At 34.0% G+C, this 19,377-nt stretch overlaps 1 protein-coding gene across 1 annotated transcript in view; it reads left to right on the forward strand.

The window, feature by feature from the left end:
• The window catches only part of Csas (CMP-sialic acid synthase), a 57,524-nt gene extending 49,685 nt beyond the window's left edge, over window positions 1–7,839 (forward strand). The window contains exon 5 of the mRNA XM_085814056.1: window positions 1,944–7,839. Within this exon, the coding sequence (XP_085670182.1) occupies window positions 1,944–2,079 (136 nt within the window). The 3' untranslated portion in view covers window positions 2,080–7,839. The remainder of the gene's footprint in view (window positions 1–1,943) is intronic.
• The last annotated feature ends 11,538 nt before the right edge of the window (window positions 7,840–19,377 follow it).

Genomic DNA, 19,377 nt, shown 5'->3' on the forward strand with positions numbered 1-19,377 from the left:
ATAATATGTTTAATATTAAAGTATTTGACTTTTAATTTGAGGAGAAGTGGTATTTGTTAAGAACTCTTTTGAAGGTAGTTTACTGTTTAGTAGCAGAGTAATGATTTCCACAATTAGGTGCCAAAATTACTTCTCACCCAGCATCCGATAATGGGAATAATCTGAATTATTTACTCTCAAGAAACTGTAAATGTGTATGTAATGGTAAAAATAATAGAATTTTCTTTAATAGAAACATGAACGTTTGTACATTTTATGTGTTAGAACAAGGTAATGAATACATGAAATTTTGTACATTTTATGTGTTATAACATGGTATTAGGTACATTTGTTCATAATTTTACCTCATACTAAAGTCTTCCTTTTTACTTTGAAAAGCCACCTATATTTTTTGAAGGTTTGTCCAACGAAAGGATCACTTATTTATATAGAATAAAGAATTATATGCTTAAGTATTTAAGAGTAAGCCTCAGAAATATTTCATGTATTTCAGTCAATAAATACTGTTAAGTAAACAGGAAAAAATACTATTTAAAGCAGAAATATACAGAGCATAGTCAGTTAAAAGTCAATACATCTTATCTGATATATGCAGAAATTATTAGTTGAAAAGTATTTTTTAGGTAGCCTACCACTTTCGTTGATTTATATTCTGTTTTAGTCTATTAAGCTAGCTAATACTAGCCATTGAAAGCATGGTCCAGTGCGCATATTTTTATATATATGGTCCAAAAGTGTGTTCCGCCGATAGTTTATTGTTGCCACTCGAAAAAATGAGCGGGGAAATTAACGTTTCCGGAGTTTTTAATTAATATCTCGGCCTATTAAAGTCGTACGAAGATGAGAACGGTATCGATGTATTCGGAGAATTTTTTTGAATCCGAGGATACGCGTCTCGAATTTCAATTCGGCGCCATTCCGTAGATATTCGGGAAAAAAAATTTTGGCACATAGCCAAATCCCTCTAATAGGGAAAACCAAAGAAAGAAAGTGGAGAGTGTAGGGAAAACGTAGGAAAAAATCAGTTTTTAATTAATATCGCGGCTAATTAAAGTCCCAAGAAGACGCGAATGGTCCTTTAAATCTGTTACTTAGATTACCAGAGTTTACGAGGATAATCTTAATAAGACAACAAAACTGGAAGATGGCATATGCAGCATGCGTGCCATATCTTTCTGGAACATCTGAGTTGTATTTTGAGAAAATTTTTGATAGAAAAACATACTTAGTTTATGGGAATATCCCCATCTAACGATAGGCGACGCTAGAGGAAACTTTTCCGAGAAACATTTCCCCCTCCCTCCATCATTTAAATCAGGAGGGTTCCTAACCGAAATAGTCCCTCTGTAAGCGATGTGCCGGCTAAGTACGCAGGGCTTTTTGCAACACAAAGTAAAATGTTTAGCTTGCAGCTCTTCCTAGTATATTTTCGTCAAAGAATTGGTTTCAGCTTGTGTCAACAAATTAGATGTCCCGAAAGCGAAAATTCCGTGAAATGTTTCTTTCGACGAGTAGTCATGAATAGCTTGTAGGTCTGAGAACTGTTTTACCGGTAAGGGTAGCCCTCTGAACAATATAGTCCCTAAATGTTTATTGGGATATGATATGTTATTTACTTATGTCTCTTTTCTCTTGCTAAACACATAAAACGCTACTGTATCTAAATTCGTTATTTCACAGAATGTTTCTGCTAGTGAATTTTTTAAGAGTAATGCTCCTTCACTTCATATACTTCTTTCACATGACACACAAAATATACTTGCAAAGATGGATTATTAACTAATTCTCTCCAAACTTAAACAAGTCTATATTTATTATAATCACCCTCTACTTGGGTATATCATTTCCAATTGAATTATGAAATTTGTCTGCCTGTTAATATAACTCATCAGTGTTATTATTTCATTTTGTAAAAATTACTCTTTCTTTTTTCCCTTTAATAGATGTGGTTACGTTGAAATGCCAGAAGAACTCTGCATTGACATTGATTCCGAAACAGACTGGATCATCGCCGAGAAACTTCTAGAGCTGTATGGTTACCGCAAGAATGTGAATGAATTGAAGGAATATTACGTATAATATTAAAACAAAACACCAAGAGAAGTAAAAAAAAAAACATTTAACATTACGCCACACAAAAATTGCTTTATTTTATACGACAATAATCACATTTTCTTCCTCTTCTAAGTAGTTATATTAGTGCTTCAACACTTAAATTCCCGAAGCTACCTTCAACATATTTCTCACTCAGAATTTTCCATTTTAAAATGATAAATTCTTAAACAATTTATCTTCTTCTCATTAGATGCAAGAAACACTTGAACACGGCAGCTGTAATTAGTAATTAGAAATTAATTAAATTTCGAATAATGGTTTATTTTCTAAGAAAATATAAAATTTCTAAGCAATATTTAATTTTCTAAGAAAATAAATCAGGTAAAATAATTGTAATATATTGGCAAAAGCTAACATTTTATTTTAAATGAAATAAGAGCATTTAGACAAAAAGTTGCATTTTGGTAAGTTAGAGCGTTTCAGAATGTGCCAAATGAAATGTTTTTATTGAATTTATCTTTTCATCCCATGTAATTCTGGAACGTGCTCGAAAAGAAAAAATGGCAGAAAATAAAAATTACCGTTTTAGCAATTAAGTATGATATTCCTTTCATAATAACCTTGAGACAAAATATAAGTTGAAATGAAAAAAAAGCACCTGTAATTTTTTTTTTCTCATATCTCCTATACAAAAATGTCTAAAATGGCTCATTTCAATTCGCAGTGCCAGCTAATTTTTATCCACAGATATTTCACTTTTTCCATTGAAAAAAAAAAAAAAAAATGTTTTAAATGCCTTCCCTGAATTCATATCAACAATTTCAATTTTTCCCTTAATGTAAAATGCATTACTGAATTCTTACCACCAGTTTCTATTTATTCAAAGGTTTTCTTCTTATGTTCTTAAAGAAAAAGTGTTCTAGGTGCCTTATTTAATTTCGCAGTTTTGTTAAAACTTTTTTTTTCTTTCTTTAAAAGTATTAAATTAATTCTATTTATCCAAATCGTTTTCCTTCAAATGAGAGGTTTAAAAAAAAAGAAAAAGGAAAAAAAAAAAAAAAAAAAAAAGAGGAATCAGGAAATTTGGTTAACAATATATAACTGCAAATAATTTCTCCAAATTTCTCTTGCCTTCTATTTTATTAATATTTTATCATAATCTAACATTTTTTGTTCTAGCTGCCGGATTATTTTTTCAGTGTTAGCTAATAATATAAGCAATAATACCTGAGATAATATGTCAGCTGCGTTTTCCACTTGATTGTGAATGAATTGAACCACATCATTTTAATCCAAGCAGACTGTTCCGCATTTTTGTCCTAACGTTAGACAGCAAATTTGCTAATTTTGTAAAAGCTAATTTTGTAAATTATTATCTCATCTTTCATAAGCAAAAATGAATCGTCTACTGCTGGAAACAGCCATTTGATCTCATGATTCATTAAAATTATCTACTCTATTTTCTAGTTAGATCAGCTTCAAAAACTGCATTTGTCAAGTTTTAGAGTGATTTCGCACTGTAGCAAAAGTGTCACACATAGAAGTACAGTACTATTCCTACGCTATGACACTACATTAACTAAAAATCAAGACTAGAATCAGTAGCCTAAGTTCAACTTACTAAAGCTACTCGCACATTTTTCAGACGAATTTCATTGTATTTACAGAAATATTTTATCTAAGATTTTTCTGTTTAAAATGTTCCATTACATACTCTTTATTCTTCACTATTTTTCTACACCGTAATTTCCAAAACAATAAAGCCTTTTTTAGCAACGAAACAGGTACTTTGTCCTATTCCTCTCGAACAGGTTTCCAAAGTCCAAGGAGGGTTATAGGTCGACTTTCCGACAATTTGCTTCTTAAAAGTCCAAAAAACGCAAAAAGCAGTGGATGATACATCAGGAGAACGGAGGGATATAAGGGAAGGGGTATGGGCTTTATACCCGTTTCTTGTACCACTTTTTTTTTTTTTTTTTTTTTTCCAGGAAATTAACAGTGAATTTTGATGTGCGGATGCTTGCTTTGTCTTGATGCAGTTCTACTGATTGATTGCACTCCTTATAACGAGAAGGTATTTCATATTTGAAAATTGGGTAAAACATATATTCCTGATAATATGTGAAGTTGACAGTTTTCAGAACTCTGTTTAATTTTTACTTGGCATTATATCAAACACCATCAATAAAAAATTCCTTTCAAAAACTTTCTTTAGATTCTTTGAACCTTCTTCAAAGATTTTTTTTTCTTCGGCTTGATGATAATAAAGGGATCTCTTTTAACTGCGGTCATTTAAATATATCCAAAATTCATCTATTGTGACAACGTTTTTCCATTTTTGTCGGAATAATTGTTTCTCACAGCGAATTTTGCAACGTGTTCAGCTTTCGGCGGTATGCCGTGAAGAAAGTTGATGTACATTATGTTTTTTCGCCTTTTTAAGATTCAAATCAGCATTAATGTGTTTCCAGTTGACACTGAGCATTAAATGGTTTTGCAACTGTCCTTTGACTTCGCAGATTGTCTTTTAAAGTTGCTACATATGGAACATTCAAAAGATTCCGTTTTTACCCTTGGATATGTAGTTTGAATAATTTTTCTCCTTGAAGCCAAACTTTGAATTTTTCTTTCTTATTGATAATATTATTTATCTTTGCTTTAGATACCGAAAAATCATGGCTTTCACAGCAGTTTTTAGTAATTAAATACGAATAATTTCCTTCGGAAAGAACGCAAACATAGCCTTCCGTCCACTGCTTCTCTAAAAGCGACATTTTGCATGAAAACAAAATTGTTAAGTAGCAGACGATAATTTACACTTTCAAAAATATAGGTTGCACTTAAACATTTTTTTTCAAAGCAGACGATTTGTTTTTATAGCAAAGCAAATCCGTCTAAAAAATATACGATCAGCCTCTGTGCTTATAGCAAAAGGGAATATAATTGAAAACAAGCGGACCGCAAAACGAACCCAGTATCGTCACCTTCCGTAAAGGCAGTTCAGACTAAAATTATTTTATCATCGGTCTTATTACGTGGCTTTTGTATCTATTAAAAAAAAGGTAGTGGTATTTTATTTTTGTTTTCCTTATGCTACATGAAATAAGGAAATTTCAGTTTTGGTAAGAGCTTGACACACCGATTGGCATAATGGTAGCGAGACTGACTGCTATACCGATGGATCCAGGCTCGTTCTTTGTCACAACACTTTGTGTTTGTCTAAACAATACATATTCTTTGGCTCAAATTTTGTAGAACACATGGATGCTTATAAGTGCCGACAAGCCGGTTAGTGGTAGGGAAAAGAGATGGGAGAGCTTTGTACCATTCTCTGGGGTGCTTTTTATCAAAATTGTTGCGGAATGTGGTGGGACTATACGATAATGGTGAAATTTTGGTGTCCCGGCCTACTTCTAATTGTACCTGTGGTAACAGCAATCCCTCTCGTGATGTGATCTTTCGGAATAAAGCTAAGGTATTTATGAGTGATAATTGTTACGAGACAAGTCTTCTTTTATATACCCTGCTTAATAGTAATACCATGAAAACATTTTGGAAAGATAGCACGAAGCCCTTCTGGGATTCTTCACTGGATTAGCAGCATGGTATGATCTATATCACTATATGTATAAAGTCCTGGTGTCCCGTATGCTTATTTGCTGACCTGCTCTGGGGTAACAGGAAATTTCGTTGACTTATTGAAATTTCGCTGACTTGAAGGGGGGAAAAGGTAGCTTAGAATAAACGATGGCAATTTAGTATTTACTCGGGAAGAGATCTGCGCCGTATTCAACAAAACATAAACCTAATATTTCAGTCATGAAATACAGCTTAGGCCTAAAATAAAACCGAAATTTTTTCATCGAAGGGAAAACAGACAAAATTCCTGAGGTTAGTAGTGAAATTTCGCGGCCAAGAAATTACACATGCATCAAAGGAAGGGGGAACTACTATTAGAACACGAAATTAATAATGCAAATAATTAGTATATAGCTAAAATAAGCATTGTATTCAGCATATTTATATTTAAACTTGATTTATGAAACGAACAAAATCTGGCAATGTGATTAATCTGCCTTAGGAGCAGTGGCGTAGCTAGGGTGGGGCAAGGGGGGACATCTGTCCCCGGGCGCAGCATCCAGGGGACGCCAAATTAATGCTACGAAATCTTTTAAGGAAATGTTTTCCATTCTTGGCATACAGAAAGGGGCGCAAATTCTTCAGTTGACCCCGGGCGCTGGAAACTCTTGCTACGCCCCTGCTTAGGAGGTTAACATTTCTGTTTCTTTGGCGGCGCATTATATTGATCATAACAGGTCATCTTCATTAGGTGGCGTACGTTTTTAAATTTTCAAAAACAGTCTTTTACCATCGAAATATTAATACGCCGACAGACAAAGTAAGGTAATTTTACGCAAACTAAGAAAACGAACTTTTTCGTATTCCACAAATCTAGAAAAGCCGAGGCATAATTTAAATTAAAGTTCAAAATTCTCGTCTGGATTTTGGAGCATGATTAATTTGCATATGATAATATAACATAATATATTAATTTGCATACGAAAATATAAGAGTATTTATTGCTAAATTCTTGTAGAAGGTAATATTAAAGTTATCTAAATATCAAAAATAATCTAAAACTCATAATATAAATAAAAAGCTAAAAATCTGAAAGCTTTTTCAGATTTTATATTATGCCCAAACGGACGTTTTTTTCCGATAGAGTCTCGCACGCTGGAGGTAAGTGCTTTATTCCCCACAGTGTTGCCATTGCTCACTTTGAAACCTTTGAGTTTGTTAATAAAAAAAACTAGTCAAAGTTTTACAAAAATGAAATAGATATAAAAAATTTCCGAATTCGAAATTCGGTCTTTTTGATGCCCATGTTCTGAAGGAGGACTGCGTTATTCAAAATTTAAAGATTCTAGATACCGTTGTTTTTTCCCAGTGTGAGAAACATCCATACATTTATGCAGATTATTTATTCATTAATTTCTTGATGTATAATAAGGACGACAATAATTGGTGGCAACAATGTAAAAAGTGATACATCGCATCTAAGTGATTCAACGCAAAATGCCGTTTCAAGATTAATACGTCTGGGATAACGCCCCTTTGAGCTAATAATAGAAACAAAATTAAAAGTTCTCGGATTTATTCGACATTTGTTTAAAAAATACCAGAGAAATCATTAAAATTCGAGAAAATAATCCTTTCAGATGATGTTACTCCGTAACCTTAATGTTCAAAGAAAAGATAATATGAAAGATTTTTATGATGAGGATAAGATATGCCTATTACAATAGTGATACTTAGTGTGAAAAGCCATAGTGTGAAATCACTCTCACGTTCTTGTTACAAGATGAGCCAGTGCTATCAAACACATATTTATCATGTAGCAATACCATGAGCTAATATATATCGCATTAAATAAGAACAAAAGTTAAACTTCTCACTGCCAAAGAGAAAAACTAACATATGTCATTAAATTATAATATGGCAGGATTACCTGCTGTTTGTATATGTCTGTACACGAATAATCTGGCTACTCTTTTCTTTACATTAAGAAAGGAATTTCGCGTAACCTGGCTTTTGCTAGGATATGGTTGCTTAAACCAAGTCTTTCACTTCTAATTAGTCTAGATGTTTATTTGTAGATTAGAACGTCATTTTAATGGCAAATCATTTGTGTATTTTATACTGTTCGATGCTGTCATTTGTCCATTTATTTATTTTTGTAGTATTTTGATTATTTTAAATAAAAAAAATCTAACCTGTGTTAAATTGTTGTCAAATGATTCTCTTTAGAAAACAAACAGAATAAATTGGTAAAAATAAAAGCTTATATTATTGTGACACACAGAAACACAGCCTTGAAAATCTCTGACTCCAAACCAAGTTTAGGAATCAACTCACCATAAAGACCAACACGTTTTAAAGCATAAAGAGCTATTTGAAGAATTTTTTTTTTAGGTCCATAGAATCTGGTCTCTTGATCCATAACCATCCTACTCTAAATCGCCAAATCTAAAGCTTGAGAGATAGCTATGGTGTTGAATAATCTGGAATTTTTGCCATTTCGTGAAGAAACTCCTCAGTAGATTCATTAGTATTAATATTTGGAATTTACCAGAACAGGATTCTTGAAACTTAGGACTATTACGCATATCTTTTACGTGCATTTTCTGGTTAAATGCTCCTGCATTTCTTGCGTTTTCATTCTGCGTGCCAGCACCACCACCTATTAGGTATTGCTTTCAAAATGGTAATAGCAGCAATGTTAAAAACGTAACTCCCCCCCTGGTCTGATAATTGCTGACTCATATTATTTACTTTATGTAATTTAAGCGAAGATAAAAGTTTAAAAATGAAGTTTCGAATTTTATTTTGCTTAAAACGATTGAATTTTATTTTGCTTAAAAAATAATATTGCTATCGAAAATCATAAGTACGAAAATGAGCGATTTCAATTTTTTTATTAAAAGAATATTGCCCATGGATGGCACAGAAGAAAGTGTTATTCGAAATAGCTCCACCTTAATTATTTCAGATAAAGAAGGTTCTGACGTATGAGCTGCAGAAACATTTGTCGCACTATGACTCGAGCTTTCGCCAGTCTTGTCTGCAATATTAACACTGATCCTTAAAATATTTCATTTCTTCCACCACCTGTATGAAGTATGAATCATGTCGTGACACTTCCATCCAGGTAATGTGATAAGATTCCCAGTTGGGCTGCTATGTAGCGTTTTACCACTTATTCTAGTTCTAGTGCTTTTAACTACAAATGCATTAAAGATGTTGTGGTGACGGAAATAAACATCATTTTACCAATTCAGAAGTCAAACAACAAAAATCAGCGTTATATTTTCAAAATTTTTACAGGAGTAGTTTCGATGGTTTTACCGAACCACCATCCTCAGCTGCAAAACCGCAAATGAACAAGATAGGAAATAATGATTAGATAAGATAAGAAAGCCTGGACAAGAATAAGAAAGTGGCGCCATCTGTTGGTGAAACCAGAACTAAAACATAATTTCTTTAAAGGCCGAAGGCAAAGATGGATTGGAATTAGGATCGTTAACTAGAACAGAAAGATTTTTTTGAATGTGAAATGCCTCTAGAAAATCCAGTTCTCCAATGGAAGATGTTTTTTGATTAATTTTGGCAGCAAAAAAATTGAAAGTGTGATTTTCGGACCAACAATGTTGAGCAACAGAAGACTTCTCTGTTTCCTTTTTTCTTACATATACCTCATGTTCCTTGACGCGAAATTTTAAGGCTCTCCTAGTTTGGCCAATGTAAATCAAACCACACTGGCAAGGAATCCTATAAATACCCCAAGAATTCATATCCGGAATGGGGTTCTTGAGTATGGGACTCGGAATTTTATTGATGGGAGAATAAAGAACCCGAAAGTTAAATTTCTGCCAAATATGTGCTACTTTATAGCTAATTGATGGAAAGAAGTGAATGACAACAGAATTTTTATAATCTCCTAAAACAAGAGTGTGCCTTTTAGTGTGTTGAGACAAGAATTCTTTAACTGCTTGATTAATATGTTGGGTGAAAATCCCCTGTCAATAGCTATTGCTTTCAAATAATTTAGTTCTTCATCAAGGGCTAGTTTGGAGGAGCAAACTTGAAGAGCACGGAAAACATAGGAATAAAATGAAGCTAACTTTTGTTTAGTCGGATGACATGATTTGGAAGTGTGGTGGAAGGCAAACCGATGAAGGTTTACGGTAAACCATAGTACTGAAGTTGGATGTGTTACGTGTGACCAGAATCACGAGAAACGGAAGAGAATTGCAAGTCTCAAGTTCAAAAGTGAACTGAATAGCACGATCAATAGAATTCATTGTTGAAAGATCTTTATTTAAATCATCTTTATTACCTTCAAACAGGGTGAAAGTATCGTCTACGTAGCGGAACCATGCCGGGAAGTTTAAAGTTTCAAACAATTTTGATTCATAATAATGCATGTAGATATCAGCCAGGATGGGACAGAGGGGGCTTCCCATGGCTAATTCCTCAGTTTGCTTGTAATATTTATTTTGGAAAACAAAATGTGTTTGTTTCAAACAGAGTTGAGTGAGAGAAATTAGCTCATCAATTTCGATGCAAGAGAAATGAAATTCGCGAAGTCTGGTTTCTAGACATCTTAATGCACCCTCCACTGGAACATTGGTGAATAATGATTTTACATCAAAAGAAACCATGAGTAAATTTCTAGGAGAAATGTTTCTAACCTTTTTTACAAACTCTATTGAATTTTTTATTGTGTAAATTTTATTGTCTAATAGAGTTGAAAATCTAGAAACTAAATATTTAGCTAAGGGATACGAGGCAGTACCTAAATTTGATACAATAGGGAGGAAAGGAATACCACTTTTATGAATTTTGGGAATTTGTGCTATATAATCTGGCACAATTCGCAACAGATGGGATAAGCGAATGTTTTAAGTTGCTTGAAATGATTTGTGAAGATTTGATCGCAGTTTTTATTTTCGGCAAGTCCGAAGGTGAAGGATCTTTAGGGATCGGATTATACGGTCCTTCGTTTAAGAGTTTAGTGACACCATCGATGTAAGTGTTCTTATCCATGACGACTATCTGGCCACCTTTGTCGGCCTTTGAAATGATAATATCCGGGTTAGAATGAATTTCGCGCATTGTAGCTCTTTCTCTCGCAGTTAGATTTGGTTTCAAAGGTTTATTATTGAATTTCACATTATGAGCGATAAGATGCCTAATGATTTCTTTCTGTGAATCTGAAACCTTACTGAACTTGAAAGCTTTTTCGCTTGGACCCAAAATCTTTGGAATCGAGGGTTTACAGGTTTGTGAGAAGTTAAAATTATATTTTAGAATTCTCTCTTGCTTTTCTGAAAGACTAACATTAGAAATATTAACTATTGGCTTGATGTTTACAATGGGAAAACTTTTTGAACTACTTGAACTGGAAGACTGTAAAAGAAGTTTTTCGAATTTAACTGCAAGGGTGTTTTTATGAGGTTAACTGCATTCTCCATTCTAGACGAAGACTTTTGTTCAAGGGCAGTGAATTTTGGATATGAATTAGCGAGTTCCAGATGAAGCTTATAGTTCATGTTCAATTTTGGAAAGTTGTTCACGTGTATCCCTTATGATGGACCGAAGTAAGGCAAGCTTGCAATTTAACAGAATTCTTGAAACGCGATTGGAAGGTTTTTGATTGCATGGGTTTCGGTAAGTACTTTTTTGCAATTTTGAAGTTGTGTTTATGTTTCATATATTTTAACATCTTCCATTGGAGAACGGGATTTTCTAGAGGCATTTCACATTCAAAAAAATCTTTCTGTTCTAGTAAACGATCCTAATTCCAATCCATCTTCGCCTTCGGCCTTTAAAGAAATCATGTTTTAGTTCTGGTTTCACCAACAGATGGCGCCACTTGCTTATTATTTCTTATCTTCTTATCTTATTTATTATCTTGTTCATTTGCGGTTTTGCAGCTGAGGATGGTGGTTCGGTAAAACCATCGAAACTAATCCTGTGAAAATTTGGAAAATATAATGCTGATTTTTGTTGTTTGACTTCTGAATTAGTATTTATTCGGCGTGTTATTGTGTCTTAATCATTTTACCAGTTATCAACAGTCCAGTACTTTTAACTGCAAATCCACTAAAGCTGTTGTGGCGATGGTAATAAGAAGTACTTTGTCAGCCATCCAGTGCTTTTAATTTCAAATGATTAAAGCTGTCGTAGCTCATGTTCTCAACATATACTTGACAAAAGTCCTTCAAAAATATGTTTTCTATTCTGAGAATTTATTCTGAATTGTACTGCTGCTATGAATACAGCTACGCCAATGGTAATGGCTATGGTAAAGCACACGAGGGTTATCTGCCTAAAAGGACGGATAGCTTCGTTTTAAGGAACACTGACTCGTATTCGCGTTATAAATGGGGGATGGAATCACAAAAAGCAACCTTGCAGACAGGACTTTCTTCTGGATTCAAACTCGAGACTAACTACCAGCACTCAGCAACCCGGACATTGGTGAGCAAACTTCTGCTGCTGTATTGAGCCTGATTGTTTAAATGATTCACCCACGTTCAGTTGAAGAAAACATTGCTTGACATTTCCAGTAACCTCGTTAATTAATGAAAGATTACAGTTTTTCTTTCGAAACATCAAGCAAGATTCAGTGATGCTCTTGACATTTCCCCATGCGCCTTTTAGGGATGGGTTCAAAAATGTAGCGAAAGTGTATTTTTGTACTCATACGCAGTTGAAAAGGGCATGTTAATGTATCTTTTTCTAATTTTATTTCTTTCTATTATAACTATTTTCGCTTCCTTAATATACATATCTTCGAAAGATAGTATTACAGCTTTTGAAAGCAAAATTCTGGGGAGTATTCTTGGTGGTATAAATGAAAATAATATTTGGAGGAGGAGATATAATCCATTGGAAGCCGAAAGCGGGGCGGGTAGGACCGCAGTGCAGATGGGATGATTCAGTGGAGTCGAATTTTCTAGCAATTAATGAGAGGAACTGGAGACCAAAGGTAACAAAAAGGCCACCGTGGAGAGATCTTCAAAGGGAGGATAAAATATGCCTATTACAATAGTGATACTTAGTGTGAAAAGCCATAGTGTGAAATCACTCTCACGTTCTTGTTACAAGATGAGCCAGTGCTATCAAACACATATTTATCATGTAGCAATACCATGAGCTAATATATATCGCATTAAATAAGAACAAAAGTTAAACTTCTCACTGCCAAAGAGAAAAACTAACATATGTCATTAAATTATAATATGGCAGGATTACCTGCTGTTTGTATATGTCTGTACACGAATAATCTGGCTACTCTTTTCTTTACATTAAGAAAGGAATTTCGCGTAACCTGGCTTTTGCTAGGATATGGTTGCTTAAACCAAGTCTTTCACTTCTAATTAGTCTAGATGTTTATTTGTAGATTAGAACGTCATTTTAATGGCAAATCATTTGTGTATTTTATACTGTTCGATGCTGTCATTTGTCCATTTATTTATTTTTGTAGTATTTTGATTATTTTAAATAAAAAAAAATCTAACCTGTGTTAAATTGTTGTCAAATGATTCTCTTTAGAAAACAAACAGAATAAATTGGTAAAAATAAAAGCTTATATTATTGTGACACACAGAAACACAGCCTTGAAAATCTCTGACTCCAAACCAAGTTTAGGAATCAACTCACCATAAAGACCAACACGTTTTAAAGCATAAAGAGCTATTTGAAGAATTTTTTTTTTAGGTCCATAGAATCTGGTCTCTTGATCCATAACCATCCTACTCTAAATCGCCAAATCTAAAGCTTGAGAGATAGCTATGGTGTTGAATAATCTGGAATTTTTGCCATTTCGTGAAGAAACTCCTCAGTAGATTCATTAGTATTAATATTTGGAATTTACCAGAACAGGATTCTTGAAACTTAGGACTATTACGCATATCTTTTACGTGCATTTTCTGGTTAAATGCTCCTGCATTTCTTGCGTTTTCATTCTGCGTGCCAGCACCACCACCTATTAGGTATTGCTTTCAAAATGGTAATAGCAGCAATGTTAAAAACGTAACTCCCCCCCCCCGGTCTGATAATTGCTGACTCATATTATTTACTTTATGTAATTTAAGCGAAGGTAAAAGTTTAAAAATGAAGTTTCGAATTTTATTTTGCTTAAAACGATTGAATTTTATTTTGCTTAAAAAATAATATTGCTATCAAAAATCATAAGTACGAAAATGAGCGATTTCAATTTTTTATTAAAAGAATATTGCCCATGGATGGCACAGAAGAAAGTGTTATTCGAAATAGCTCCACCTTAATTATTTCAGATAAAGAAGGTTCTGTCGTATGAGCTGCAGAAACATTTGTCGCACTATGACTCGAGCTTTCGCCAGTCTTGTCTGCAATATTAACACTGATCCTTAAAATATTTCATTTCTTCCACCACCTGTATGAAGTATGAATCATGTCGTGACACTTCCATCCAGGTAATGTGATAAGATTCTCAGTTGGGCTGCTATGTAGCGTTTTAACACTTATTCTAGTTCTAGTGCTTTTAACTACAAATGCATTAAAGATGTTGTGGTGACGGAAATAAACATCATTTTACCAATTCAGAAGTCAAACAACAAAAATCAGCGTTATATTTTCAAAATTTTTACAGGAGTAGTTTCGATGGTTTTACCGAACCACCATCCTCAGCTGCAAAACCGCAAATGAACAAGATAGGAAATAATGATTAGATAAGATAAGAAAGCCTGGACAAGAATAAGAAAGTGGCGCCATCTGTTGGTGAAACCAGAACTAAAACATAATTTCATTAAAGGCCGAAGGCAAAGATGGATTGGAATTAGGATCGTTAACTAGAACAGAAAGATTTTTTTGAATGTGAAATGCCTCTAGAAAATCCAGTTCTCCAATGGAAGATGTTTTTTGATTAATTTTGGCAGCAAAAAAATTGAAAGTGTGATTTTCGGACCAACAATGTTGAGCAACAGAAGACTTCTCTGTTTCCTTTTTTCTTACATATACCTCATGTTCCTTGACGCGAAATTTTAAGGCTCTCCTAGTTTGGCCAATGTAAATCAAACCACACTGGCAAGGAATCCTATAAATACCCCAAGAATTCATATCCGGAATGGGGTTCTTGAGTATGGAACTCGGAATTTTATTGATGGGAGAATAAAGAACCCGAAAGTTAAATTTCTGCCAAATATGTGCTACTTTATAGCTAATTGATGGAAAGAAGTGAATGACAACAGAATTTTTATAATCTCCTAAAACAAGAGTGTGCCTTTTAGTGTGTTGAGACAAGAATTCTTTAACTGCTTGATTAATATGTTGGGTGAAAATCCCCTGTCAATAGCTATTGCTTTCAAATAATTTAGTTCTTCATCAAGGGCTAGTTTGGAGGAGCAAACTTGAAGAGCACGGAAAACATAGGAATAAAATGAAGCTAACTTTTGTTTAGTCGGATGACATGATTTGGAAGTGTGGTGGAAGGCAAACCGATGAAGGTTTACGGTAAACCATAGTACTGAAGTTGGATGTGTTACGTGTGACCAGAATCACGAGAAACGGAAGAGAATTGCAAGTCTCAAGTTCAAAAGTGAACTGAATAGCACGATCAATAGAATTCATTGTTGAAAGATCTTTATTTAAATCATCTTTATTACCTTCAAACAGGGTGAAAGTATCGTCTACGTAGCGGAACCATGCCGGGAAGTTTAAAGTTTCAAACAATTTTGATTCATAATAATGCATGTAGATATCAGCCAGGATGGGACAGAGGGGGCTTCCCATGGCTAATTCCTCAGTTTGCTTGTAATATTTATTTTGGAAAACAAAATGTGTTTGTTTCAAACAGAGTTGAGTGAGAGAAATTAGCTCATCAATTTCGATGCAAGAGAAATGAAATTCGCGAAGTCTGGTTTCTAGACATCTTAATGCACCCTCCACTGGAACATTGGTGAATAATGATTTTACATCAAAAGAAACCATGAGTAAATTTCTAGGAGAAATGTTTCTAACCTTTTTTACAAACTCTATTGAAATTTTTATTGTGTAAATTTTATTGTCTAATAGAGTTGAAAATCTAGAAACTAAATATTTAGCTAAGGGATACGAGGCAGTACCTAAATTTGATACAATAGGGAGGAAAGGAATACCACTTTTATGAATTTTGGGAATTTGTGCCATATAATCTGGCACAATTCGAAACAGATGGGATAAGCGAATGTTTTAAGTTGCTTGAAATGATTTGTGAAGATTTGATCGCAGTTTTTATTTTTGGCAAGTCCGAAGGTGAAGGATCTTTAGGGATCGGATTATACGGTCCTTCGTTTAAGAGTTTAGTGACACCATCGATGTAAGTGTTCTTATCCATGACGACTATCTGGCCACCTTTGTCGGCCTTTGAAATGATAATATCCGGGTTAGAATGAATTTCGCGCATTGTAGCTCTTTCTCTCGCAGTTAGATTTGGTTTCAAAGGTTTATTATTGAATTTCACATTATGAGCGATAAGATGCCTAATCATTTCTTTCTGTGAATCTGAAACCTTACTGAACTTGAAAGCTTTTTCGCTTGGACCCAAAATCTTTGGAATCGAGGGTTTACAGGTTTGTGAGAAGTTAAAATTATATTTTAGAATTCTCTCTTGCTTTTCTGAAAGACTAACATTAGAAATATTAACTATTGGCTTGATGTTTACAATGGGAAAACTTTTTGAACTACTTGAACTGGAAGACTGTAAAAGAAGTTTTTCGAATTTAACTGCAAGGGTGTTTTTATGAGGTTAACTGCATTCTCCATTCTAGACGAAGACTTTTGTTCAAGGGCAGTGAATTTTGGATATGAATTAGCGAGTTCCAGATGAAGCTTATAGTTCATGTTCAATTTTGGAAAGTTGTTCACGTGTATCCCTTATGATGGACCGAAGTAAGGCAAGCTTGCAATTTAACAGAATTCTTGAAACGCGATTGGAAGGTTTTTGATTGCATGGGTTTCGGTAAGTACTTTTTTGTAATTTTGAAGTTGTGTTTATGTTTCATATATTTTAACATCTTCCATTGGAGAACGGGATTTTTTAGAGGCATTTCACATTCAAAAAAATCTTTCTGTTCTAGTAAACGATCCTAATTCCAATCCATCTTCGCCTTCGGCCTTTAAAGAAATCATGTTTTAGTTCTGGTTTCACCAACAGATGGCGCCACTTGCTGATTATTTCTTATCTTCTTATCTTATTTATTATCTTGTTCATTTGCGGTTTTGCAGCTGAGGATGGTGGTTCGGTAAAACCATCGAAACTAATCCTGTGAAAATTTGGAAAATATAATGCTGATTTTTGTTGTTTGACTTCTGAATTAGTATTTATTCGGCGTGTTATTGTGTCTTAATCATTTTACCAGTTATCAACAGTCCAGTACTTTTAACTGCAAATCCACTAAAGCTGTTGTGGCGATGGTAATAAGAAGTACTTTGTCAGCCATCCAGTGCTTTTAATTTCAAATGATTAAAGCTGTCGTAGCTCATGTTCTCAACATATACTTGACAAAAGTCCTTCAAAAATATGTTTTCTATTCTGAGAATTTATTCTGAATTGTACTGCTGCTATGAATACAGCTACGCCAATGGTAATGGCTATGGTAAAGCACACGAGGGTTATCTGCCTAAAAGGACGGATAGCTTCGTTTTAAGGAACACTGACTCGTATTCGCGTTATAAATGGGGGATGGAATCACAAAAAGCAACCTTGCAGACAGGACTTTCTTCTGGATTCAAACTCGAGACTAACTACCAGCACTCAGCAACCCGGACATTGGTGAGCAAACTTCTGCTGCTGTATTGAGCCTGATTGTTTAAATGATTCACCCACGTTCAGTTGAAGAAAACATTGCTTGACATTTCCAGTAACCTCGTTAATTAATGAAAGATTACAGTTTTTCTTTCGAAACATCAAGCAAGATTCAGTGATGCTCTTGACATTTCCCCATGCGCCTTTTAGGGATGGGTTCAAAAATGTAGCGAAAGAGTATTTTTGTACTCATACGCAGTTGAAAAGGGCATGTTAATGTATCTTTTTCTAATTTTATTTCTTTCTATTATAACTATTTTCGCTTCCTTAATATACATATCTTCGAAAGATAGTATTACAGCTTTTGAAAGCAAAATTCTGTGGAATATTCTTGGTGGTATAAATGAAAATAATATTTGGAGGAGGAGATATAATCCATTGGAAGCCGAAAGCGGGGCGGGTAGGACCGCAGTGCAGATGGGATGATTCAGTGGAGTCGAATTTTCTAGCAATTAATGAGAGGAACTGGAGACCAAAGGTAACAAAAAGGCCACCGTGGAGAGATCTTCAAAGGGAGGATAAAATATGCCTATTACAATAGTGATACTTAGTGTGAAAAGCCATAGTGTGAAATCACTCTCACGTTTTTGTTACAAGATGAGCCAGTGCTATCAAACACATATTTATCATGTAGCAATACCATGAGCTAATATATATCGCATTAAATAAGAACAAAAGTTAAACTTCTCACTGCCAAAGAGAAAAACTAACATATGTCATTAAATTATAATATGGCAGGATTACCTGCTGTTTGTATATGTCTGTACACGAATAATCTGGCTACTCTTTTCTTTACATTAAGAAAGGAATTTCGCGTAACCTGGCTTTTGCTAGGATATGGTTGCTTAAACCAAGTCTTTCACTTCTAATTAGTCTAGATGTTTATTTGTAGATTAGAACGTCATTTTAATGGCAAATCATTTGTGTATTTTATACTGTTCGATGCTGACATTTGTCCATTTATTTATTTTTGTAGTATTTTGATTATTTTAAATAAAAAAAATCTAACCTGTGTTAAATTGTTGTCAAATGATTCTCTTTAGAAAACAAACAGAATAAATTGGTAAAAATAAAAGCTTATATTATTGTGACACACAGAAACACAGCCTTGAAAATCTCTGACTCCAAACCAAGTTTAGGAATCAACTCACCATAAAGACCAACACGTTTTAAAGCATAAAGAGCTATTTGAAGAATTTTTTTTTTAGGTCCATAGAATCTGGTCTCTTGATCCATAACCATCCTACTCTAAATCGCCAAATCTAAAGCTTGAGAGATAGCTATGGTGTTGAATAATCTGGAATTTTTGCCATTTCGTGAAGAAACTCCTCAGTAGATTCATTAGTATTAATATTTGGAATTTACCAGAACAGGATTCTTGAAACTTAGGACTATTACGCATATCTTTTACGTGCATTTTCTGGTTAAATGCTCCTGCATTTCTTGCGTTTTCATTCTGCGTGCCAGCACCACCACCTATTAGGTATTGCTTTCAAAATGGTAATAGCAGCAATGTTAAAAACGTAACTCCCCCCCGGTCTGATAATTGCTGACTCATATTATTTACTTTATGTAATTTAAGCGAAGATAAAAGTTTAAAAATGAAGTTTCGAATTTTATTTTGCTTAAAACGATTGAATTTTATTTTGCTTAAAAAATAATATTGCTATCAAAAATCATAAGTACGAAAATGAGCGATTTCAATTTTTTTATTAAAAGAATATTGCCCATGGATGGCACAGAAGAAAGTGTTATTCGAAATAGCTCCACCTTAATTATTTCAGATAAAGAAGGTTCTGACGTATGAGCTGCAGAAACATTTGTCGCACTATGACTCGAGCTTTCGCCAGTCTTGTCTGCAATATTAACACTGATCCTTAAAATATTTCATTTCTTCCACCACCTGTATGAAGTATGAATCATGTCGTGAC

Source organism: Stegodyphus dumicola, chromosome 3 (genome assembly GCF_044657685.1).
Source record: "Stegodyphus dumicola isolate Sdum_Otavi_A_Nest chromosome 3, ASM4465768v1".
Lineage (NCBI taxonomy): Eukaryota > Metazoa > Arthropoda > Arachnida > Araneae > Eresidae > Stegodyphus > Stegodyphus dumicola.